We start from the raw sequence: 26,238 nt of genomic DNA on the forward strand, positions 1-26,238 counted from the left end.
GTCTTAGAACAGTTTCCGACGCGGCGGCTTGGCTGAAGCGACGCCGCCCTTTCGCGGGCAGGGGAGCGATTTGGGCGCGCAGGAGGACTTAGGACGCACCCTACTCTTTCGGGGTTGGGAGAGAAAAAAGCCCTTGCCGCTCAGAAGAATAACAGGCCGGGGCGCCCTAGCCAAGGAGCAGAGCCCCGCTGCGCCCCTGGCGCGCCACGGCTTTGCGCGCTCCTCCTCCTCCTGCTGCGCCCTCCCTGCACGCCGGCGGGCAGCCCGCCTTGGGCCCAGCCTCTCCTGGCTCCCGCTCCGCCCCGTCTGACGTTCAGCTTGCAACCATGTCGGCGGCCGCGCGCAGACGTCAGGCTTCTGGCGTGAAGGGAGAAGCCCCCGCCGCCGCCGAAGCAGCAGCAGCTCGCGGAGATGATGAGCTGGGCATGGCGGCGGCGCCCAGCCTCACCGTCTGCCTCAAGCTTCTGGCGGCTGCCTTCTACGGCTTCAGCTCCTTCCTCATCGTCGTGGTCAACAAGAGCGTCCTCACCAGCTACGGGTAAGGGAGGCGGGTGCGAGAGCTCCGGGCAAAGTTCGCCGCCGCCGGCGCCAACCAAGTGCGCCGGCCGGGTTGCAGATTAACTTGCGCGGAGAAAGGAGGTGGAGCAGGCCGGCGTGGGCGCTGACCTGCAGGCGGCCGCGAGGACTCGGCTTTGTGGCTGCTGCTGTTGCTTCTGCAGAGCCAGCTCCCAAGTTGCTTTCGGAGGAGGAACGCTCCACAAGCCTCCATGTTCAATAGCGTGGGGCGGTGGTGGTGTCTCTCTCTCGCTCTTCCCAACTTCCAGGCACGGGCATTTGCAGTGGGCACAGCGCACGCCTCCGCTCCCCTCCCCCAGATACATCTATGAAGGCCGCGTGTAGATAAGATGGCTTGTTCAGAAGTTGCCAGGCGCCCTCAAACCTCCACCCCCAAAACGCAAGGAGTATTTGGGTTAGAGAGCACAGGGCTGCGATTCTGTAGCTGTTCAGCCTGTTGGCTCCATTGAACTCAGCAAGCTTTGCACTGTGCAGCACCATAATTTTCAATAACGCGAACGTTGGGGTTCAGCTTTGCTTCTTGGTGGCACCCAGTTTTAAAGGGTTCGTTGGAGCCGTTAAACATTCCCTTCTGCGTTTCTTTAAAAAAATGTCCCTCCTACTGTGTGCACTTTGTGTATACGTGTGTTTACTTCCAGAACAGACACGTTATAAGAAGCCACTGATGCCGCCATCTAACTGCTATGCAAATACAGTTCAGCGTGTTAGGACTATGCATGCAAGGGTGTTGGTTGCTGGAGGCAATTGATTTTTTAAATACATCGAGTTCTTGGTTATTACCGGTCCATATATTTGTTATATTTGAGGCAGGAGAGTGAGCCACAAGCCACTTTTCCTGCCAAAGGCTAGCTTTTTTCCATTATGTATGATTTGCTGAAGGTTGCCACTGTTTAATTTGTCTGCTGTTTGTTACAGATTTCCTTCCTCGCTGTGTGTGGGACTAGGCCAGGTTAGTTGGAAATTTTGAATAACGATATTTCTAATTGGGCCAGGAGAGGGAGAGGCAAAATAGTGATCTCTCTTGTTCCTTTCACAGATGTTGGCTACGGTGGTTGTCCTCTGGGTGGGAAAGGCACTCAGGGTGGTGAAGTTTCCTGACTTCGACAGAAATATACCTCGAAAGGTATGATATTTCTCTCATTTACAAAGCCACTGGCAGAAGTGTAGTTCTTGTCGTGCATGCCCATAATGGGGAAGAGTGGTCTAAATTGTTCTGGTGTATGTATATTCTGTAGAAAGAATGCAAGATAGAACAACTTTCAAGGAAGGCATCGAAATGCATCAATACAAGTACTGCTTGCTGCTCATGACAAATTAGAAAACTGTTTTAAAAGTGCTGTTAGGTCATTCCAGTGCATTTTTATTTTCCTTTTGTACAGGATTAATTAATTATGGGCAGCTGTGAAACTGCAGCAAAGAAGGCAGATTCCAGTATGGTCTAACTGACTTGTTGTAGTATGACTTTCCAGAGTTGCTATCCTACTTTGGGTGAAAGAATCTGATAAATGTAGTTATAGATGCTAATCTGTAGAGGCCAGATAAACAAGCAAACAAAACGATTTGGCACAAATGCCGAAATGGTTTCTGATTCATGTGATGTTAAGGTAACACGGCTAAATTTGTTGATGAGAATTGAGTCAGTGCAGCCATGTACAGGGAGAGGGCTGAACCTTTTTCTAGTTGTGCTGCAGTCCTCAAAAAACCACACAGACTGGAGCTGCTTGTTGTTTGCTGTGGAAGAGGAGCCACTCTCATTCCCTGTGCATCTCAAAGACTACCTTCCCATCATGCATTTAGTATAATGTTTGATTTGGCCCTCATAAGTATGTTCTGCTAGATTTGAAGGGTTTTATTCCCAGTTAAGAACGCCACATGGTACAATCCTATGCAAGCTATTTATTTATTTCCCACCTTTTTCCTTGACAGGGACTCAAGGCAGCTTACAGATAAAATACGAACAGCTAAAAATATAGGGGGGGGGAGATAATTAAAAACAACAACTAAATATTAATAGAATTAAATCTATTAAAAATGCACAAATCATTACAAACAAAGCAGCACAGCACTCTCCCGTTCATTAAAAACAGTCGGTTCCCAAAAGCCCTACACTTGCAGAGGGGAAGACAACAAGGAAGGAGTCAGTCTAGCTTCTCTAGGGAGGGAGTTCCAAAATCTGGGAGCAGCCACTGAGAAGGCTCTCTCCCGCTACCTTTGAGAGTCTCAGAACTGAGAGAAGCATCTCCCCCTCAGAACCCAGGCAAGTTTGTATGAGGGAATACTGTTTTTCAAATAGTCTGGACGTAAGCCGTGTAGGGCTTCATAGGTCAAACCCACCATTTTGCCTTGTGCCTAGAAAGAGACCGGTAGCTAGTTGGAGTTGTTGTGGCAAGGGAGCGCACCAGGGGCTGGTTCCTTATAACCAGCCCCTGGTCAAGAATCTGGCTGCAGCTCATGGAGCCAGTTGAAGTTTCAGAGCGCTTTTCAAAGGCAGGCCCACGTCATGCGTTACTCTTGCCAAATCAGACATCTCAAGGAACGGGTGCCGCTAATGTGATAGCTTTAATTGTGCAGGTGCAAAATTTGCAATCACAGTGACGTGGGCATCCGTGCTCAGGGTTGGGTCCAGGAGCATACCCAGACTATGAACCTATGTCTTCAGGGGGAGTGTTACCCCATCCAGCACAGGCTGAATCCCTACTCCCTGTTCTGCCTTCCGACTGACCCCAAGAGCACCTCTGCCTTGTCTGGATTAATTTTCAGCTTGTTCCTCTTCCTCCAGTCCAGGAGGAATGTAGCCACTATAAAACGGGCATTGACCACTCCCTTCACCTTCTAAGCCAGTCCTTCGCTGGCCTTTTCAATGAACCAGGAAGAGCAAGGATCCAGCACAGATTCCAAAGATCCTGTCCACGTCCTTGAGCTGCACAAGCTGAAAAAATTATCCACTAACATTGCTCAGGCAAGGGCCAAAGTTACACCCACCAGACCTGTATCAGCTTACTTAGAAGGGAGTCGTTTAAATCAAAGGGACTTGCCTCTTAGAGTAATTGCCTGCGGAATATACGTCCAGAATGCGGCAGCTAGACTGGTGACTGGGAGCGGCCGCCGGGACCACATAACACCAGTCCTGAGAGATCTACACTGGCTCCCAGTACATTTATGAGCACAATTCAAAGTGTTGGTACTGACCTTTAAAGCCCTAAACGGCCTCGGTCCTGTATACCTGAAGGAGCGTCTCCACCCCCATCATTCAGCCGGGACACTGAGATCCAGTGCCGAGGGCCTTCTGGCGGTTCCCTCATTGCGAGAAGTGAGGTTACAGGGAAACAGACAGAGGGCCTTCTCAGTAGTGGCACCCGCCCTGTGGAACGCCCTCCTAGCAGATGTCAAGGCAATAAGCAACTATTTTACTTTTAAAAGACAACTGAATGCGGCCCTGTTTAAGGAAGTTTTTAATGTTTGATGCTGTTTTGTTTTTAATATTCGGTTGGAAGCCGCCCAGAGTGGCTGCGGAAACCCAGCCAGATGGGCGGGGTATAAATAATAATAATATAATAATATTATTATTATTATTATTATTATTATTATTATTATTATCCATGTTTATATTATTTCTGAAGGTCCCCCAAATTATGCTTTCTGAGGTTGGATTTAAGCATGATAGGGCATGTAAAAGGAACATCGCCATGTGGAGCATCATGCTTAAAAGAACATCAGTTTATACAAGTCTGGTTTACCATGAATTCCTGGTGTGCCACTGATGTACATGTACGGATCAATGACCTATTTAACATAGCATTAGCTGTGTGTATGCATCTGTCTATGCGTGTTCCTCTTCCCATGCCCACTCTCAGTGTAACTTTGAAGACTGAATGTCCGTGATGTGACAGAAGGTGTTATGTTTGTGTTTCCAGAACTCTACATAGTCTTGAGGAAAAAAGGAAGGATGTGTGTTGCTGGTGTTGTAAGTCAGAATGCGAAACCATAATAGCCTAATATGCAAAAGCTTTTATGCTACAGTTGAAGCATGATTGTGCATTTCCTAAGGCTTGCTATGTTGTGTGCCTGCTGGTCAAAACTGTTCCAGTTGCAAAACACACACACACACAAAAACCAGCAACAAGAAAACTGCAAATGTTTTGAAAGGTTACACAGCCAACTGACTTTACCTGTTTATTGAATGTTATTTTATCCCTCTTATAACTTTCTAGACTTTTCCACTACCTCTCCTGTATTTCGGGAACCAAATCACAGGACTGTTCAGCACAAAGAAATTGAAGTATGGATAATAAGATATGATTTTATTAAGCTTTTATTTAAAAAAATATTGAGCTTTTATTAAAATGTAATCTGAATTCTGGTTGGTCTGTACTTAAATTTGAAGGGGCTTTTTGATTACTTCAGATTTAGTGAATGAAAATTGTGTAGAACATTTGTTTGTTTATAATTTATTTATATGTTTCAGTATACCATAATTCTAATATCTGGTGTCTTGTCGCAGTTATAAATAACAAAACAATTGGCATTAATATATAACATAATTCAACTATGCATATTTGGTAAAAAATAATTTAGAAGGACATAATAAGTAATCATCAAGTCATTTAATTAGCTCTTTCAGATTCTCTGTAAATCATTTTAAAAAAAAACAACAACCCAGATTACCCCAAAAGGGTGGGATGGGGCGGGGCTTCAGCTGGTTTTCTGCTCTCTTCCAGCACATCCTTAGTTACTCAGGTGAGTTGTATTGAGTTTAACGAGGCTAACTCCCAGGGGAGTGGGTATAGAATTGTAGTCTTAAGATGCTTTTCAATAGAGCCCTGTTGATTCAGTATTTTAAAAAGCAACACTGAAAACATTGAGATAAGTTTCTTGTTACTGCATCAATCTGTCAAGAGCTGTGGAATATCAAATGCCAAGGCCTACTACCCTCTCTAGCTGGCATAATAATAATAATAATAGTAATAATAATATTCATCCGTAGATCTTAAGGCCATTCACAACATAAAAATACAAGATTAAAATCCAAAATACATATTAAAAAACCCACACCAATAACTCCCTCTCCCTCCACAAACATATTCTGTAGATTAAAAAATTCCTTCAGTAGCACCTTAAAGACCAACTAAGTTTTTATTTTGGTATGAGCTTTCGTGTGCATGCACACTTCTTCAGATACTTCTTCAGGTATCTTCTTCAGATACTTCTTCAGGTATCTGAAGAAGTGTACACGCACACGAAAGCTCATACCAAAATAAAAACTTAGTTGGTCTTTAAGGTGCTACTGAAGGAATTTTTAAATTTTGTTTCAACTCAGACCAACACGGCTACCTACCTGTAACTATATTCTGTAGAGTATGCTACAGAAACGTTAGTGCATGCTAGCTCCAGCTGGACAAAGGTACTCCTGGCCACAGCTACATCCTGGAGCAAGGCTTTGTCCAGGAGCACTCCCAAGCCTGTGAACCCTTCTTCTTCAAGAGCAATGTTGTCCCATTCAGAATAGATTGTATCCCCATTTCCAGATCAGTGGTTCTGCTAACCCTGAATCCTTTTGTTGTGTCTGGATTAAGCTTCCATTTGCTCACCCTTATTTTAGCTTCCCGACAATGGTTTAGAACCTCCATGAACTTCCCTGGATTCAATTGGAATGGAGAGAGAGGGAGAGACAGTTGTGTCATTTGCACACAGCTGGCTGGAAAGCTGCAGGTGACCTTTCCTGATGCTGTCATGCAGATTTTAAACACAGCATGTTCTTAGGATACAAGCCTATGCACTTGAGCAGGCATCCCCAAACTGCAGCCCTCCAGATGTTTTGGCCTACAACTCCCATGATCCCTAACTAACAGGACCAGTGGTTGGGGAAGATGGGAATTGTAGCCCAAAACATCTGGAGGGCCGAAGGTTGGGGATGCCTGCACTTGAGTGTAGATCCACAGGGCGCACCATAGGACCTGTCTCCAAATTAAGCACATGTAACGTCAGGCATCTCCTTTCTGCTCTCCACCGCATGTATGCCACCTGTTTTCCTGGCTAGGCAAGATGTGTACAGTTAAGACTGTACACCAAAGTATATAGAGATGAAAACAAAATAATTTGTGTATATAAAATTTACTGTTGGGTAGTAACGTTAAGGTAATGGAATTTGCATTTCCTTGTCACATAATTTGTCGATCTTATGAAGCTGCTGAAAAAGACATTATTATATAGTAGCCTTTTAACAAATGATTGCTCTCTGCATCTTAGTGCAAATGTGGGCAGGTACTTGCTTTAGTAACCAGCCTGGACTGGTGGTTAAATATAACCTTAAATGTAGGGTCTTGTAACTTGAGATCCCAACTCATTTCAAGGGCATGAACTGGAAGAGAGTGTGTACTACTTATAAATACCTTTTGTGTGCACGGTTTCCAAGCTTCAAAATAGCTAATACAGTTGGGCTGCACTTGTGTGTAAAACAAAACTGTTAAATTTTGAAGAATTACATTTTCTAGCCCCAGTTTTTCCTGCTTCTGACAAATGTTGGAAACATTCTCTTTTTCTTTTTTTTATCACCTGTGACTTTTCCCCTTGGGACATCTGTTCTCATTCACTACACCATGTGTTTTGATGTTGAAATTTATCTGGAGTAAATTTAAAATGTCTCTGTATAAGCGTAGGAGTATCTGTATGGTTAGCTCTGTCCATAAACATTATTTCTCTTACAGCCTGCCAATGTTTACAGTCCTGAGACGGTTTTCCATTCTGTTTACAATGTTTGCAGAAGGAATTCTACTCAAGTGAGTTGTGAGATGGTACAGTACTGTGTTGCTTCATGTGTTTTGTGTCACACGGGTGGATACAGCCAATGGCAGTGGTATTATATTTCCCTTTGGTTATGCAGGCATGCAGCCTGCACAAGGTCAAGCACCCTTTGTACTGTAGTTCTTAGGGTTGAACAAAGGAAAATAACATATTAGAGCAGACACCCCCAAACTTCGGCCCTCCAGATGCTTTGGGCTACAATTCCCATCTTCCCCAACCACTGGTCGTGTTAGCTAGGGATCATGGGAGTTGTAGGCCAAAACATCTGGAGGGCTGCAGTTTGGGGATGCCTGTGCTAGAGTGTTGTACTCAATATTTCAAGCATATTGGACTCCACATTTGTATAGGAAGGCACTGACCAACAGAGGCACTGACCAATCTCCAGTATTGGAGATAGAATGCTGAGAATCCCACATATGATGTGGGCTTTGTCCAGCGATGTCTTCTTTTTGGTCTGAAGTTGTTATCTGCATCAGTTTTGCATTGGTGAAATCCTTCGTACTGCCAGATGCTTATGTATTTTTCAATTATACTCTTGTAGTATGAGGATTAACAGCAGGACAACAAAAGTGGATTTTGTGAGCCCTTATGGTTGCTAAGAGACATACTTGGAGCCCTGAAGGACCAAAGTCTGTTTTCCATTGTTTTGAAGACCTCACTGCCCTGGCTACATTTGAATATATTTCATATAGACATAAATATTGTATAGATTACTATTTGGCCATCGGTGTGGGGGGGGGGCTTATAATAATTTATCTGTTTAACTTAAGAAACAGGTTACAGTACTGTATCAGTATCTGTAACATGAACTGATAGTGAGAGTTTTGTTTTGTTTTGTTACTCTTGGTATTCATATAGTTCTTCCTTGCTTTTCTTTGCTAAATTTTCGTATGAAAAATGAATTAGAAGAATACCGTCAAGTGCCGTGGGTCTATAAGCTTAGGCTAGACTTTTTAATGCGTGCCAGTGACTCCTTTCTCAAGTCCGTTTTGCATACCGTGTTTCTCCAAAAATAAGACACCGTCTTATATTTATTTTTCCTCAAAAAAACACATGGTGGCTTATTTTCAGGGGATGTCTTATTTTCGGAGAAACACGGCACAAGGGAACTTAGAGAAGGAAATTCATTATAGCATGCTGAGCTTTGTGCCAAAATTCAACATTACAAGAAAACCCTCTTCTCCTTTGGAAAATGGGAGGATGGCTGCAGGATGGGGCTGGGCAATAATCAGCTTTTCAACATTGCAATGTGTCGCCAGCCAAACATTGTGGTTTAGTGATACATCACAATGTTGAAAAGTGGAGGGAGGAACAAGTTCTATTGGCCTGGCCCTGCAAGGCGCCAGGGTGAAACCGCAGCAGCAGCTTCATTCTGGAGCTCTATGGGGCTGGGCGCAATAGAGCCTGTTCTTTCCTCGGCACGCCAGGTGCTGAGATGAAGCTCCATTGGCCACAGCACCTCACAGGGCCATGGCTGATGGAGCTTGTTCCTCCGTGCTGAGGGAGGCACGACATCACAAGTTTTTGCTTTAGTTCTACAACCTTCAGCAGTCAACCATGATTTTTGCTATTGGCTTAGTGTTTTCTTTCATGCTTTGAAACCCTAGGAATACTTAAATTTCGTTGTATCGTAGACCACTGTTTTTTATTGTTCTTTGCAGGTCACTAATTACTTATGTGACAGTAATTGCATAGGAGAGTACTTAAAGGCAGCTGTAAACTGGAGTGGAAGGAGGAGAGATAAATGAAACTCTTAGGTACATGTTTGTGCCTCCCTCCGTCCAGCTACATACACAAACACAGACGTCGATTGGGTTTGACATACACAGAAAAACCCTGCCTTTTAGGCATTTTCCTTAAATGTTTCCATCATGATCTCTTGAGAGGTTATTGTGGACCAGTTTTAAGAACTGCAAGAACGCAAGCTGCAGTAATGAGAAAGCTCTTCCATTTTTATCTTCTTAGGAAGAAATTTTCTTGGAGGATTCAGATGACAGTATTTGCAATGATAATTGGTGCATTTGTAGCTGCAAGGTACGGTATATCATTATTAAAAGTGGCTTGAATGTTAAGTTTTTAATGAGCTTGTTCCTCAACTAACTTCTTAAAATATTCTGGTTAGCTGTTGGAAAGGTGAATAGAAATTCAGTTGAAGCCCTGGAAGAAAAGAGCTAAGGCAATATACGATTGTCTGAAGCAGGCATCCCCAAACTGCGGCCCTCCAGATGTTTTGGCCTACAACTCCCATGATCCCTAGCTAACAGGACCAGTGGTCGGGGAAGATGGGAATTGTAGTCCAAAACATCTGGAGGGCCGAAGTTTGGGGATGCCTGGTCTGAAGCATAAATTAATGGACTACAATAATTTGAAGTTCTTGTCGAATATGAAGGTTTCCCTGGCAGGCAATTCTGAAGCAGAGCTAGAAGTGCTTGGAAGTGTCTAAAGTGGCCCCTAAAGTTTTGCACCAAGGAGACCAATACGGGAGAGAGCTGTTTTGTTGCAGCTGGGGAAGATGAAGGTGTCCAGCTGTGTTGCTGCAGATGCACCATGGAGTTTCTTCTTTCTGCACTCCTCCCAGCAGTCATTCTTCCAGGTCACAACCTGTCTGTCTCCAGGCACTGCAGGCATCTACAAAGGATTCCCACACTGCGGGGTCGTGTTGCAGACATCTTTGTAACACAGAGTTGGTCTGCCAACGGGAATGGTGCCTGAAGCCAGCTCCCCATAGAGCACACCCTTGGGGATCCTGACATCTACACCTGTAGATGGGTGATCAGTGTCATCATAAATGGCAGGACTGATCATGCATATACTGGATGCAGTGGGGTCTTCCCTTGTGCAGCATTCCCTTGTGGGATCTAATCTGCAAATGTGATCCTTGTACAGAATCCCTCTCTGCTTGCAGATTGCAGTTGTTCAGTAATGATTATGTTTTCTCTTTGACTTTAAATATTACCTTCTCTTCCCCTAGTTCTGATCTGGCATTTGATCTGGAAGGCTATGTGTTTATCTTGATTAATGATGTATTGACAGCTGCAAACGGTGCATATGTAAAACAGAAACTAGATTCTAAGGTAGGTTCATCTTGCTACTTCATTTTAAAGCAGCTTTCCACCTTATTGATCAGTAAAGGATGAATGAGTTACTGCTTTCGGGGGGGGGGGGAGATACTCATTTTTCAACAGTGTTGCTGTCCTGTCCTATATATTGTTAAAATAATCTTTCATTATTATTTTTCATTTTGCTCTGCTGCTGCACAAACATCTGTAACACCATGTACATATTCTAACAATTTGCAAGTGTTTAGGATAGCGTGCACAAGTAAACATAGGCTAGAATTAAACCCATAAGAAACACACTGTATTGGACTAAAACCCATTCAAATAGGGCATTTAATTTCTGCTGGTGGTTGGGGTTTGTTCTATTTGTTTCTGAGTTAAATAGCATACTCATAAAACTAGAATCATTCTAACATTGTGTTCTATGACGCCATGGCCACTTGGGGCATGAAACTATTTCACACCAATATTAAATGATCAGACTGCCCATTGGCTACAAAGGGGCTTGAAGTTAATGCATGTAATCTGGTTCACTTGTACTGAGATAAAAGTATTTATTTTATGATTATGTCATGAAACTTCCTGTGCCGATAGATGGAAACTATAGTTTGACCAGTAAAGTAATGAAAAATGCAATTGCTTATTAATGTTACAACAGCCTCCCAGTAACACATACGATATGTTTAGGATAAAGTTATTAGGTTAGCTACATTATGTACTAGTTAAAAGGAAAAGTCTGTGGATCAGTACCGATATAATACTGCCTTCCTTTTAACTTTGGCTAGTCGACCAAGAAGCCAGCCTTGGCTCCCTCTTAACTAGTTAGTAAATCAAGAGCCAGACTTCGGAATGTTTGTTCCTTCACCCTAAATCACAATGAAGCAGTGGTTAAGGCCTTAATAACCCCAGTACCGTGTTTCTCATATTATAAGTCATGTCTTATATTAATTTTTTACTCAAAAAAACACGACATGGCTTATTTTTGAGGGATGTCTTATTTTTAAAAAAAGTGCACGCGGGCGCTGTTTGCCGGGCTTGTCAAGCCCAGCAAACAGCGCCCGCCGATCTTCGGTGACAGGCGGGGGTGGGCGGAGAGCGGAGAACGATCTCCGCTTCCCCCCACCCCCGCCTGTCACACAGCACAGGGCCGAAGATCGGCGGGCGCTGTTTGCCGGGCTTGTCAAGCCCAGCAAACAGCGCCCGCCGATCTTCGGTGACAGGCGGGGGTGGGGGGAGAGCGGAGAACGATCTCCGCTTCCCCCCCACCCCCGCCTGTCACACAGGACAGGTCCGAAGATCGGCGGGCGCTGTTTGCCGGGCTTGTCAAGCCCAGCAAGGAGCGCCCGCCGATCTTTGGTGACAGGCGGGGGTGGGGGGAGAGCGGAGAACGATCTCCGCTTCCCCCCCCACCCCCGCCTGTCACACAGGACAGGTCCGAAGATCGTCGGGCGCTGTTTGCCGGGCTTGTCAAGCCCAGCAAACAGCGCCCGCTGATCTTCGGTGACAGGCGGGGGTGGGGGGAGAGCGGAGCACGATCTCCGCTTCCCCCCCACCCCTGCCTGTCACACAGGACAGGTCCAAAGATCGGCGGGCGCTGTTTGCCGGGCTTGTCAAGCCCAGCAAACAGCGCCTGCCGATCTTCGGTGACAGGCGGGGGTGGGGGGAGAGCGGAGCACGATCTCCGCTTCTCCCCCACCCCCGCCTGTCACACAGCACAGGGCCGAAGATCGGCGGGCGCTGTTTGCCGGGCTTGTCAAGCCCAGCAAGGAGCGCCCGCCGATCTTTGGTGACAGGCGGGGGTGGGGGGAGAGCGGAGAACGATCTCCGCTTCCCCCCACCCCTGCCTGTCACACAGCACAGGTCGGCGGGCGCTGTTTGCCGGGCTTGTCAAGCCCAGCAAGGAGCGCCCGCCGATCTTTGGTGACAGGCGGGGGTGGGGGGAGAGCGGAGAACGATCTCCGCTTCCCCCTCCACCCCCGCCTGTCACACAGGACAGGTCTGAAGATCGGCGGGCGCTGTTTGCCGGGCTTGTCAAGCCCAGCAAACAGCGCCCGCCGATCTTCGGTGACAGGCGGGGGTGGGGGGAGAGCGGAGCACGATCTCCGCTTCTCCCCCACCCCCGCCTGTCACACAGCACAGGGCCGAAGATCGGCGGGCGCTGTTTGCCGGGCTTGTCAAGCCCAGCAAGGAGCGCCCGCCGATCTTTGGTGACAGGCGGGGGTGGGGGGAGAGCGGAGAACGATCTCCGCTTCCCCCCACCCCTGCCTGTCACACAGCACAGGTCGGCGGGCGCTGTTTGCCGGGCTTGTCAAGCCCAGCAAGGAGCGCCCGCCGATCTTTGGTGACAGGCGGGGGTGGGGGGAGAGCGGAGAACGATCTCCGCTTCCCCCTCCACCCCCGCCTGTCACACAGGACAGGTCTGAAGATCGGCGGGCGCTGTTTGCCGGGCTTGTCAAGCCCAGCAAACAGCGCCCGCCGATCTTCGGTGACAGGCGGGGGTGGGGGGAGAGCGGAGCACGATCTCCGCTTCCCCCCCACCCCCGCCTGTCACACAGCACAGGTCGGCGGGCGCTGTTTGCCGGGCTTGTCAAGCCCAGCAAGGAGCGCCCGCCGATCTTTGGTGACAGGCGGGGGTGGGGGGAGAGCGGAGCACGATCTCCGCTTCCCCCCCACCCCCGCCTGTCACACAGGACAGGTCTGAAGATCGGCGGGCGCTGTTTGCCGGGCTTGTCAAGCCCAGCAAACAGCGCCCGCCGATCTTTGGTGACAGGCGGGGGTGGGGGGAGAGCGGAGAACGATCTCCGCTTCCCCCCCACCCCCGCCTGTCACACAGGACAGGTCCAAAGATCGGCGGGCGCTGTTTGCCGGGCTTGTCAAGCCCAGCAAACAGCGCCCGCCGATCTTCGGTGACAGGCGGGGGTGGGGGGAGAGCGGAGCACGATCTCCGCTTCTCCCCCACCCCCGCCTGTCACACAGCACAGGGCCGAAGATCGGCGGGCGCTGTTTGCCGGGCTTGTCAAGCCCAGCAAACAGCTCCCGCCGATCTTTGGTGACAGGCGGGGGTGGGGGGAGAGCGGAGCACGATCTCCGCTTCCCCCCCACCCCCGCCTGTCACACAGCACAGGGCCGAAGATCGGCGGGCGCTGTTTGCCGGGCTTGTCAAGCCCAGCAAACAGCTCCCGCCGATCTTTGGTGACAGGCGGGGGTGGGGGGAGAGCGGAGCACGATCTCCGCTTCCCCCCCACCCCCGCCCGTCATACAGCACAGGGCCGAAGATCGGCGGGCGCTGTTTCCCGGGCTTGTCAAGCCCAGCAAGGAGCGCCCGTCGATCTTCGGCTCTGTCCCCCGATGCGCGACGGCTCGGGGAAGCAGGCAGGGAGCTCCTGCTGGGTCCCGCGCCTTCGCCTCTCGCTCGGTCGGGGCTACACGACATGGCTTATTTTCGGGGTATGTCTTATTTTTCACCAACCCTTAGAAATCCTGTCATGGCTTATTTTTTGGGGATGCCTTAAAATATGAGAAACACGGTAGTTTCAAGCTCTGTATTTAAAGGGTGGGTGGCAACTTGCTCTAGAGAGGAGGCAGGTGGTGAAGAACAATATACATTCCCAAGGCAGGCTCTCAACTTACTATGTTTCGCAGAGTGTAAGTATTGCAGCTGTACCAAGCCAATGATTTTTTTTTTTTGGGGGGGGGGTTGTATAAAAATCATATTTATGTTTATGGTCTCTCTTTTATATCCATCGATAGGTAGGGTAAACAGTAAAATATATATGTTTTAATAGCTATTTGAGTTTTTAAAAAAAATCATTTCATATACTTTTGATTTAAAGTAGATGTTATCTTTAAGAAATATAAATAATATAGCTGGCAAAACTTGTTTTCTATCATTGCTGATTTGCACCATGGGGAAACATGAAGCTGATTTGTGTCTCAAAGATTCAGACAGGATGCTTCATTTATGATGCTTGTAGATGACGACGGATGAGGTCTCGTTTTGTGTACTTCTCTGTGTACGGATTTATCATTCAGCCAAAATAAGTACATAGCTTTTTTTTTTCATTTCCAGGAGCTGGGAAAATACGGCCTTCTATATTACAATGCACTGTTTATGATTCTCCCTACCTTGGCCATTGCCTATTTTACAGGAGATGCGCAAAGGGTAAGCCTTCGGTTTTTATTCCAGAATACCAGCTCTAATTGAAAACTATATTGCTTGTGTCCATATGTCAGTAATTTTGAAATACAGCTTTGTGGGCTTTTTTTTTAAAAAAAGTTCATGGTGTTGTGTACTAGGATGTCTTATGTTACTGTTCAGTTTTAATTCAGAACAATTTTAAAAATCTTGGCATTTGTCATGACTGCAGGTAAAAAAAGTGCACAATTTCAATGGTATACGTGGAAGGGAAACATGCCTATAAAACTCTTGAGACAGAGGAAGCAATTGAGAAAGGCCCACTTATATTGGCATTGGTTTTGGTGGGATGATGCTAATATGTGAATTGTCCCTGGGAAGCCAATACTATGGTCCTGCTAAGTTAACTGCCATTGCCATTTTCCTTGCTCCGGCACAAGCTAATTGGTAGCATGTCTGTAGCAGTGACCACTAAATAATCCGCAGCAGTGTTAAGAGTCGATGCAGGAATTGCAGTGGCAGTGCCTAGCGTTTACACAACTTCTGTAATGTGTGTGAGCAGTTGGGGCAACAATATTTGCAGATCCTGTGGCTGCGCAGTCTGTGCTCTGCAAGGTCCATGGTGCAGTCGGTTGCAGCATCTGTGGAGCTCTTCCTTGTCCTCCTGGCATAGGTTACTCCACTAAGGCAGTTTCTGTGCCTGAAGCCACAGAAGTGGAGTTTCACCCAAAAATGCCTGCAGCTACCCAGGAGTCACCCACTCCAGCAATTTGCCTGAGAAGTGAATGTTCATTATTGACCAATAATTACTACAGTCCTTGTTGTCTAGAGAGGCCTTCTTTAGGAGTGGCCTTTTAATTGCCATTTTCAGGACAGACAGGGCCATTTCCTCTCCCAAGAAGGCATTTATTGCCTTGGGACCCAGGCAGCCAACCCAAGTGATAAGAAGACACGTGAGATGCTCTGCCTGCATCCTCAGGCTGCCAGAGCTGAAACTCCTCCAACAAAACGATGACTAAACAGTGCTTTGGGCACAACACTGTGTTACCGTGACCTATTTACTTCTTTAAATTTCTAGCAAATATGTCACAGCATGCCTCTAAGGAATTCTTCACATCATTGTGAGGGAAAAATTGGAGTAAACCCAGAACACCTATGCTGTGTATATCAGAATATATGTAGCTGAAATATGAACAGGTCTATCATCAAGAGAACCACAGGGTTTTGTGAAACAAGGTAATTTGTAGAGAACTGGTTCCCATATTTTTCCCATGTGTTAACGGGGGCGGAAGGTGTTGAACTTCCAGATCCACAGGTGCCTTTTGGGAGAGACTTCTTGACTTAGCTTGACCAAGATGTATGCTTGATTAACTAATATCCATACAGTTTCTGATAGGAACCATTAGTTCAGCAATATCCAGTAGGCCAGTTTCCCCATCCCTGCTATAAACAACCATGGATACAGTATTTGATACTAAACACTTGCATTGGTCACAGCTAAAGAGTGGACTGAATAATTACAGTTATTTATATCCCACCTTTCAAATCCTTCCAGGTGGCTTATAAAACCCCCCCCCCCCCACTAAGTTGCTATATTTGGGGGTGGGGGAGAAAGCACAACAATATCAAAAGACACACATGACCATCAGGATCCTTCCCACTGGAGAGTTGATGGGAAGGAAACAATCCAGCGGGAACATGTCCTGTTTACCTGCATCCCTCTCACCTGGAATTGTTTCCTCTGGATGGCTGATGACAGTGGGAAGGGGAGAGTGCAGCTGGAGGAGGCTCCAATGCGGTCTTTGCCTGCCTCCCTCTCTCCTGGAATCCTTCTCACATTGCATTTTAAGAATCTCCTCTTGAGATAGAAAATAGCATCTCAGTGTTTATATATTTGTGGGAGGGGGGAAAGTATTCATTTAGAAATATATGCACCAATTAAGGGAGGAGGAGGAGAATACCAGCACTGTTCTAGACTCTGCAGTTTGCATTCACAGTATGTGTAAATATCTTAAGCTACTAATTTTTGAATAAACTTTCTTCTCCCCTGGCAAGCTCTTGGCAGTTAAGGTGAACAAAGTCTGCTCTGTTAAACATCCAGGAAGCTCAACATTCAGTGCTGGGAAATCATTGACTTTGTCGTAGATACATATTTTTAAGGCTGTGGCTGTGGCACCATCTCCTCTTAATCCAGCTTGCTAAACTTGATAAAGTTAAATAAGAGGCAAGAGAATTTGCTCCAACACTTGGTAGTATAGTTCATTTAAAATCTCAGTCTAGTTTCAGCCATAGAGCACTTGTGAGTAAATTTATCATCCAGCTATTAAAGCACTGAAAAAGTAAATCTATGACACATTATTTACACCAGCAGGACCCAGCAATAAGTTATGTTGCTTGATCATAACACACAGCTATTTCATATAAAGACCCTGTGCCTTGGTTTGGTTGCTACAGCCAAAGACAGTGCATATAAGAAAGAAAGAAAGTCATGTCAAAAGGGAGAGGTTCTACAGAATTATTACCGACTGTTTTCCTACAAAGAATCTGCTTATCTCGTATGTGGTCATGGGTCAAGCAAGGTTGTCTCTCATTCCTGCTGTTGCTTTTCTCCTCTGATTTTAGCAAGCTCTGAGAATGTTGGGAAAGGGTGCCACAAGGATACTCTTTAATTGATTTTACAGTGGTGCCTCGCTAGACGGATTTAATTCGTTCCACGGGTCTTTTCTTATAACGAAAAATTCGTCTAGCGAATCCCATAGGAATGCATCGAATTTTTTTGGATTTTTTTTTGCCCATAGGAACGCATTAATTGAATTTCAATGCATTCCTATGGGAAACCGCGATTCGCTAGACGAATTTTTCATAAAACGAATTCGTCTAGCGAGGCAACCTCCGCTCGAAAAATCCTTTCATTAAGCGGAAATTTCGTTAAGCAGGGCACTCATTAAGCGGAAATTTCGTTAAGCAGGGCACTCATTAAGCGAGGCACCACTGTACTACACATTTTAGTTGTTTTGAAATATACTTTAGGGCTGTTATCTCTTGCTGTTAATACTTTTTGCTGTTCTTGATGCCAATTCTCTAAGGAATATCAAATAGCTGATGACTGAAAACAGTTTTACATTAAAAATAGGTCTGACCTTGGGGACACAACCAAGCCTTTATTGACAGGGGACCTGTATGGGTGCCAAATATTTGTGTGTACATAGACCGCAAAGTGATGTAGAACTTACCCAGGATTTTAGCTATTGCTGGATTGTTCAGACGCTACTGGTTGTCATTTGGCTGTGCACTTGTGATCCTGCCAGTAATATTATTTGTAATGATCACTGTCTTTGTAAGCTTTCATGTACATTATTATAGATAATTGTATACTTAGAGGAATAGGTCAGTTTGGAGATGGGAACATACTGGAGTGATCTGACCTGCTTCTAGCACTACGCTTTGCTGTAGATTTCTAAATTCCAGCAGTTGAGTGTTGTGGCATTTAGTTTAAGCATGGGTACAGTTTGTGCAGTACGTTGCAGGTTGTCTTTGGAAATCTGAAGGTTGTGCTGGGTTTGAGCTGGTGCATTTCTCAACTTCCTCTTTTGTAGCAAACTGATAAACTGGTAGGCTTATATGTCTGTGTGCCAAATGTTTCTAGTCTAGATTCCACAGTAATTTTCCCTCTCTTTTTTTAAGCAGATGATTAGTGTCAAAACTAGTATTTAATTTCTTTAAACATTTTTCTCCTGAAATGCTCATTATGTTATTTCTTTAATATAATCTTCTAATAAGTGAGAGGCATAGTTAAGGTGTATGCGGCAGAAATGGTAACCATTTTGCAGTGTTCAGTCTTCAACATTGTATTTTCACATTATTTGCTTCTGCTTACAGGGAGTGTATTCTAGTATTAGTAGAATATACGAGGTGCCCCCCCCCAAAAAAAACCCTTAAATGCAGCACACTCATGCCCACAAACTTACAGTGGTACCTTGGGTTACAGACACCTTGGGTTACATACTCTGCTAACCCGGAAGTAGTACCTTGGGTTAAGAACTTTACCTCAGGATGAGAACAGAAATCACGCGCTGGTGGTGTGGCAGCAGCGGGAGGCCCCATTAGCTAAAGTGGTACCTCAGGTTAAGAACGGACATGTGGAACGAATTAAGTTCATAACCAGAGGTACCACTGTATACTTCTTCCTCCAACGCTCAAGTACACATACACAGGGCATACTTGAGCATTACCACAAACATTCAGAAAACCCCCAATCCCTACCCCCAAGTACGCAAGAGCCCCACAACCTGCTGCCTAGCTCATGATCCCTTTGATATTTCTTCAGTGGAGATGCTAAGCACAGACATAGAGTGCTTACAAAAGCTAGGCCAAAGATGAGGCTGTTGGTATAGGTTCCCCATTTAATATGACAGTCATTTGGAATGCTTGCAGATTGGCTCATTTAAGTAATTTCATGTGTAATTTTAAAGACATTACATAATTGAGGATAAGGTGTGAATGCTCCCTGATGAGGCCTTTGGCATACACATATGGGATTGGGCATATATACAAAAATGGAAATGTGTTGGTAAAGTGTATGTGAAAATATTGTACTACCTCATTTTCTATTGCGCCAATATCTCTTTTTACCCCCTTTCTTCATGCCAAATTTATTTGTTCAATTGTAAGTTTCTTTTGTAAGGTTTCCTTTTCTGCTCTATTAAATTATGGGGATACAGAGATTTACCGCTTCTCGGAACCGGCTTGAGGCTGCTCGTCACGGGCTGCTATTCTCTTGCGTTGGGACTGCCCCCCCCCTTACAAACAGACTGGGAAACACCTCTTTGACCCGCTGCTTCTATGCTGACCCCAGGACTCCCTCTTGGGGGTTTGGGGGACATGTAGCCTTCTCGTCTCCCGCCTCAAAGCCCGTTAGCGATTGAGCCCTTCTGAGCTCATGCCATGTTCTGTCCCGCAGCAAACCGGAAGCCAGTGTTGGGTCAGCACTTCTGCAATTTTAGCTTTTCTGCTAAGAATATTGTATTTGTTTTGCTTCTAGGCAATGGAATACAAAGGCTGGTCAGACACACTTTTCCTTATACAGTTTACGCTGTCATGTGTAATGGGGTAAGGATAGTTTTTTTTTCTCCTAAGAGACACTGTATTCTTACAACTATGCATTAGTGAGCATGGCTGGTTTCGGTCAGTAACAGGCTAGCCACACCAGCTGAAAAAAATATATGCAGACTATGCATATCCCTCTGGGCTGAGAGTCTGAATGCTGCTACTGTGCTGTACATGTGGATTCAAGGCATATGAGGGCACTTCACTCATTCGTCAATCTGGGTATTTGTAGTTGAACATTTTTTGCCTGAATCTCAGAAACCAGCAGGCACCAGAAATCGTTCAGTATGCTACTTTCTGCCCAGCCTGGTACTATTTTACATGTACTCTGTCCCCCCCCCCCATTTTTCTTCTCCGTAGGTTTATTTTGATGTATTCCACAGTACTTTGTACTCAGTATAATTCTGCCCTTACAACTACAATAGTTGGTTGTATTAAGGTAAGCTCTTCAGACTTGCACATCTACGCAAATAATTTTTAATACTCCATGTTAGTTGTTTGGGATCTGTTGTGCCATACTGGTCTTGGTGCATCATAGGGAAGTAAGGAAGGGTAAATGATAGCTTTGAAAATGTTTTGTTGCCTCAAATCAGACATGTAGAAGAGCCTGTACTCTTGGGGTATGCAAGAGGGAAATGGTGTTTATGGGAAGACTAAAAGATGACGTGTGAATACAAACACTGGCATTTGCAGTTTGTGCCACCTTTTGTAGAGCCCCTATTTACTTTCTGTAGAATATTCTGCTAGCACATGGGTAGTAGGCAAACTAAGGCCCGGGGGCCGGATCCGGGAATCAGCGTGTTTTTACATGAGTAGAATGTGCCTTTTTATTTAAAATGCATCTCTGGGTTATTTGTGGGGCATAGGAATTCATTCATTTCCCCCATGTAAGCATCTCACAAATGTTGAAAAAGCAACAGAAAACTGCCTGAACCTCTTTGTTTCCTTCCCAGAATATTTTAATAACCTACATCGGAATGTTCTTCGGAGGGGATTATATTTTCACATGGACAAACTTTGTAGGGCTAAATATCAGGTAAGTGCAAGACTGTTGGGGAGCTCATAAGTGGCAGTTATACAATAAATGTAATCTCATATCCACATACTTGGAACTAAGCACCATTGAAATCAATAGGACTTCTGTGTAGGAAAGCATATAGTTTTGTACTGCAGTTTAGAGGAAAAAATTGGCTCGCACGCCAGCTAGAAAGGCATCGGGGCTTGCTCACCATAGGGCTGGGCAATGTATCTTGGCTGCTGCTTCCCCTATTGTGGGGAGGAAGAAATATTCGAGATATATCAGCAGATCACGGTATTTAGCTGCTGATACATCACGATGTTGAAAACCTGACATCACCCAGCCCTACTGCAGCAGCATTTTATTTATACAGAACAGAATCCGTTCAACCCCCAAAACATTCGGAAACCAAAGCCCCATGGATGTTCGGCTTCCAAAAATAGTTCGCAAACCAGAACAGTCACTTCTGGGTTTGCCGTGTTTGGGAGCCAAAACATTCAAGAACTAAGCTATTTGAAAACCAAGGTACGACTGTGCTGCTTTTGTACTCAAACACAGAGATTACAGTATAATAGCACCCACTACAGAAGTTGCACTGAATATGTGGGGTGCTTTAAGTGGTATGATGGACCATTGTGAATATACCCATTTAAAAAGCACCATACTTCCCCCTAGTGTGGAAAGTCAATTACAATTCCACTTACATTTGAGAACAGAAAAGCAGGCTTTGTGTGTCATGAATACATATGGAATGAAAGCCTCCTAACTTTTTTCTGGCTAGGATCAGGGAGTTGTAAGAGGTTAGAAAAGAAAACTGCAGCTGTTGTGAAGAACCACACAACTGAAGCCAGGCAAAGAGGCAGCAATTTATCACCACATACCTGATAACATGTTCTTTCCACCTAATTCAGCTACCTGCTGTCCTTACATTAGAAGCAGACTACAGTGGTGCCTCGCTAGACGAAATTAATTCGTTCCACGGGTCAATTCGTGTAATGAACTCTTCGTCTAGTGAGTCCCGGTTTCCCATAGGAATGCATTGAAACTATTCCATTCCTATGGGCTCCGGGGGACTGGCGGCGGGGAAGGCAGGCAGGCAGGCGCTTGCTCTCTTGCCTGCCTGCCCCACAAAGATGGGGGGCGCTGCTTGCCGGGGCTTGTCAACCCCGGCAAACAGCGCCCACCGATCTTCGGATCTGTCCCCCAATGCGCTACGGCTCGGAGAAGCAGGCAGGGAGATGGCAACAGCCCGCAGCTTCCCGGACTGTTGCCATCTCCCTGCCTGCTTCCCCAAGCCGTAGCGCATCGGGGGAGGGAGCCAAATTCCTCCCCTTCTTCCCGCTGCCGCCAAGCCAGTCCCTGAGCCGAAGTGCGGCGTGGGAGGGGGCTTTTCATCGTTTGCCTCCCTCTTGGGGGAATGCAATCGGCGAAAAGCCCCCGCTGCTGACTGCCTTCGGCTGGGGGACTGGCTGGGCGACAGCGGGAAGAAGGGGAGGAATTTGGCTCCGCTTTCCCACACACACACTGCCCGGGGATCGTAGGAAGCCTTGTCCCATCCCCGCAGTGTCTGGTGGTGGTGGGGAAAGCGGGATGTCAAGCCCTCTACGATCCCCTGTGTGACAGGCGGGATGGGGGGGAAAGACAGGAAAGATCCTGCCCGACACACAGCGGGGATCATAGGGCAGCCCCCTACAATCCCCCGCTGTGTGTCGGGCGGGATGGGGGGGAGGCAGGAAAGATCCTGCCTCCCCCCCACCCCGCCTGACACACAGCGGGGGGGGGGGCGCCGGGCGGGTCTCTTTGCTGTGAGGGGGCGAAGCGCACCCTGGGCAAAGAGACCCGCCACCATAGACGCGGGTCTCTTTGCCCGGGGAGGTGCACTTAGCCTCCAGGCGCTGCCGTCCCATCACAGCGCCGCTGTGAGGGGGCAAAGCGGCGGCTCAGCGCTCCCCGGGCGTGGGTCGCGGACGCGGGTCTCTTTGCCCGGGGAGGTGTGCTTAGCCTCCGGTCGCTGCCGCCTGTCAGCTGTTGAGTGGCTTCAGGCCGCTCTCCAAAGGCACACGTGCACCTGAAGCCGCTCAGCAGGTGACAGGCGCAGTGGAGGCAGCCCCAGGTGCCCCGGCTTTCTCAGGGAAGGCAAGCGGGGGACACGTAGCCTGCCCACTTGCCTTCCCTGAGAAGGCAGTCAGCAGCGGGGGCTTTTCGTCGTTTGCGTTCCCCCGAGGGGGAGGCAAATGACAAACAGCCCCTGCAGCTCACTGCCTTCGGCTTGGGGACTGGCTGGGCGACAGTGGGAAGAAGGGGAGGAATTCCTCCCCTTCTTCCCGCTATCGCCCAGCCAGTCCCCCAGCCGAAGTGCGGCGCGGGAGGTGGCTTTTTGTCGTTTGCTTCCCCCTTGGGGGAACGCAAACGGCAAAAAGCCCCCACTGCTGAATGGCTTGGCGGTGGCGGGATGAAGGGGGGGGAATTCCTCCCTTCTTCCCGCCGCCAAGCCAAAGCCGCCTTCCCTCGGCAGCAGCCACCGCTTTGTGCCGGGCGGCGGCGGGAGAAGCGGTTCCTCTGCTTCTCCCGCCGTCGCCTGGCACAAAGCCAGTTTTGCTTCCCTCGGCAGCCGCTGCCTGGCTTCAGATGGCGGCTGCCAAGGGAAGCAGCTGTGTGCCGGTGGCGGCGGGAGAAGCGGCTCCTCCCCTTCTCCCACTGCCGCCTGGCACAAAGCCAACATCGGACGGGGCTTCGGAGAGGCGCAGCGCTTCTCCAAAGCCCCGTCCGATGCTCCCGAGTGTTCATGGCGTGGTAGTGGGGGGAGAATTGGGGAAATGGATCAGTTTCATTTCTCTCCCCTTATTCTTCCCGCGCTACAGCCCTTTGTGTTCCGCTGGTCTCTGCCGGTTGCCCCTCACCGGCAGAGACCAGCGAAACACAAAGGGGAACGAACTGCAGCACAGGAAGATCAGCTGAGAGGCGGTGCCAGCTGTCAGCGCCTATCAGCTGATCTTCCTTTGCCTTCTTCCTGTGCTGCAGCTCATTCCCCTTTGCTAGACGAATGCCCCTAGGTTTTGCAATCAGAGGTTTTTATGACCACATTTCGCAAGACGAAGCGGTGGCCATAAAAAATCTCATCGTCTTGTGAGGCAACCTCTGATTGCAAAACCTATTCGTATACGGAAAATTCGTCTTACAGGGCATTCGTCTAGCGAGGCACCACTGTACTAATGATTAAATAGGTACCGCTCCAGCGGGAAGGTAAATGGCGTTTCCGTGCACTGCTCTGGTTTGCCAGAAGTGGCTTAGTTATGCTGGCTGTATGCTAGCTCTCTCAGCCACTAAAGCGAGATGAGCGCCACAACCCCAGAGTCGTCCGCGACTGGACCTAATGGTCAGGGGTCCCTTTACCTTTTACTAATGATTAACTGGGCTGCTAACATTTTCTACTTGTCTATAAAGGTAAAGGGACCCCTGACCATTAGGTCCAGTTGTGTCTATAGTGTCTAGTAAAATATAAAATACGAATTGAGTTTACTTTGTATAACTCAAGAGAACTGCGTTCAAGCTGTATTTTTCACCTAAAAAATCTGTGTCTTGCAGTATTGCTGGAAGCCTGGTGTATTCTTACATCACCTTTACAGAAGAGCAACTGAACAAGCAGTCTGAAGTTAGCATCAAGATGGACATTAAAGGGAAAAGCTCTGTATGACAAAAGGGTCACTTACCAACAGTAACTCTTGATTTTCAGCCGTGATTGCTGACAAATCGCTAGAATGTGCAGTATTTCTGGATAGAATTGTATGTGCAAATGGAGAGTACCCAATATGAAGATTGCTCGCTGCCTTTTAGAATGAGATATTTAACTGATAGCACAAAATATACAGCTGGTTGTTAACACTAGGCTGAAAGGAATAAGGTTTAAATAGTCACCATCTGTGAAGAAAAATACTTTTAATGCTCTATAGCATTTATAATCTTGAGTGGAGCAAGAAAATGTGTCCTACATATTTCAAAATGAACTGAGGCTATTGTGCTAAAAGGTTCAGATTCAGTTCACTCAGCATAAGATAGCAAACAATTTCTCAAAGAAATGCAGTATAGACTGTAGTAACTAGGGATGCAATTCAGATCACTTAAATCCCAATGGAAGCAACTTTTCTGCCCACAGTAAAGTATTATTAACTTCAGCAGTATTTATACCTAAGAGGCTTGTAAAGCACAATAGTTAAGTGGGATATTTGAGCCAAGGAAAGTATAGGAGATTGCAGAGCAATGCGGGCCAAATCTTAAAGCCTAGCAAGACTTCTATTGTGCCTAAAATTGGACAGCAAGAATAATTTCTGTTGAATAAGAAAATGATTTAAATCATTTTCTTATTCAAGAATCGGCAAGAACAAATGGATTCCTTTGGCAAGGAATTCTTTTCATAACATTGTAATGCCCCCAGTATGAATCCCCCTTTAAACTCAGACTCATCTGCTAAGTTATAAGCAAGTTATAACTTAAAAAATTGTAACTAGGTAGCCCAAACTGTTGGGACTAAGTAGCTAAAGACGATTCAGATGTAAAAGAATATTGAACCAGTGCCATGCAAATACAGTTATTTGTAATAATTACATTTAATAAAGTTATTTGTAATATTTGCCCACCTGGGTACTTCCACCCTGTGTATCCAAGACTAACAAACTGACGGAGGTTAGAGAGGCCAAAACTCCCAAGTTCTATTAGAAACTGTTTTTAACAGCATTTTTCTTAAGAAGTTCTGAAAATAGAGACATTTTTGTATAAATTTAGATGGAGAAATTGAGGAACACAAGGTCTATTCAATATATTAATTCTGTCTGTTAAAAACAAGAGTGTTACAGCTAATCTGTAAGTGCCAGAGATTTTAAATGCCTTTAACTAAAATGCAAAATAGAATTGGCTTTGCTAATTAGGGAAGCATCAGATTATATAGGTAGAGAGATCACCAACAATTTCATCAGGTGTGGAAGAGAAATTTCAAGATCTGCAGCCAACAGAAGCACTTCAACATAAATAGGAACTTTGCTGCCTGCCCACACATGCTAATGGCACTAAAGCCAGATGAGGCAACAGCCAGCCTCTTCTCATGAGCCAGATGAATGGGTTCTAATCTAGACTCCATGGTGAAAATGTTCCAAGACGGTAGCTCATTCACAGGCTGTTTTCCTTAACTTTGGTTAAAGGGCAGCAACAAGACAATTTGCTTGGAAGCTAGAACTTTGGACCAGCAAAAACTAACACATTCCATACTTAACTTTACATACCACTTCATACATTCGGGACTTGGTGTATCATGTTCCTTCAAGCATCATTTAGTAATGCACAGTACAGTGGTACCGCGCAAGACGAATGCCCTGCAAGACGAATTTTTCGCAAAACGAATTGACTCGCGGAACGAATTAAATTTGTCTTGCAAGGCACCACTGTATTTAAGGAACCTTGGCTACAGTTATTAACCCCCATGTCTTATGCACCTTTTATCAAACGGAGGTTGGTGATGCAACTAAGACTAATACTGAGATTTACCTTTGCAG

The 26,238-nt window shown here is 46.4% G+C and overlaps 1 protein-coding gene across 1 annotated transcript; it reads left to right on the top strand.

Annotated features, from left to right (window-relative positions):
- The first annotated feature begins 294 nt into the window (after window positions 1–294).
- Window positions 295–25,325, top strand: SLC35D1 (solute carrier family 35 member D1). The gene is made up of 12 exons (XM_035121364.3): window positions 295–538; window positions 1,492–1,525; window positions 1,613–1,699; window positions 4,788–4,855; window positions 7,281–7,352; window positions 9,343–9,411; window positions 10,349–10,451; window positions 14,506–14,598; window positions 19,613–19,680; window positions 20,038–20,116; window positions 20,631–20,713; window positions 24,281–25,325. Exons 1-12 carry the CDS (start codon window positions 327–329, stop codon window positions 24,387–24,389), a joined length of 1,077 nt encoding a protein of 358 aa, XP_034977255.3. The 5' UTR covers window positions 295–326; the 3' UTR covers window positions 24,390–25,325.
- The last annotated feature ends 913 nt before the right edge of the window (window positions 25,326–26,238 follow it).

The sequence above is a fragment of the Zootoca vivipara genome, chromosome 7 (assembly GCF_965207765.1).
Source record: "Zootoca vivipara chromosome 7, rZooViv2.hap1.1, whole genome shotgun sequence".
Classification (NCBI taxonomy): Eukaryota; Metazoa; Chordata; class Lepidosauria; order Squamata; family Lacertidae; genus Zootoca; species Zootoca vivipara.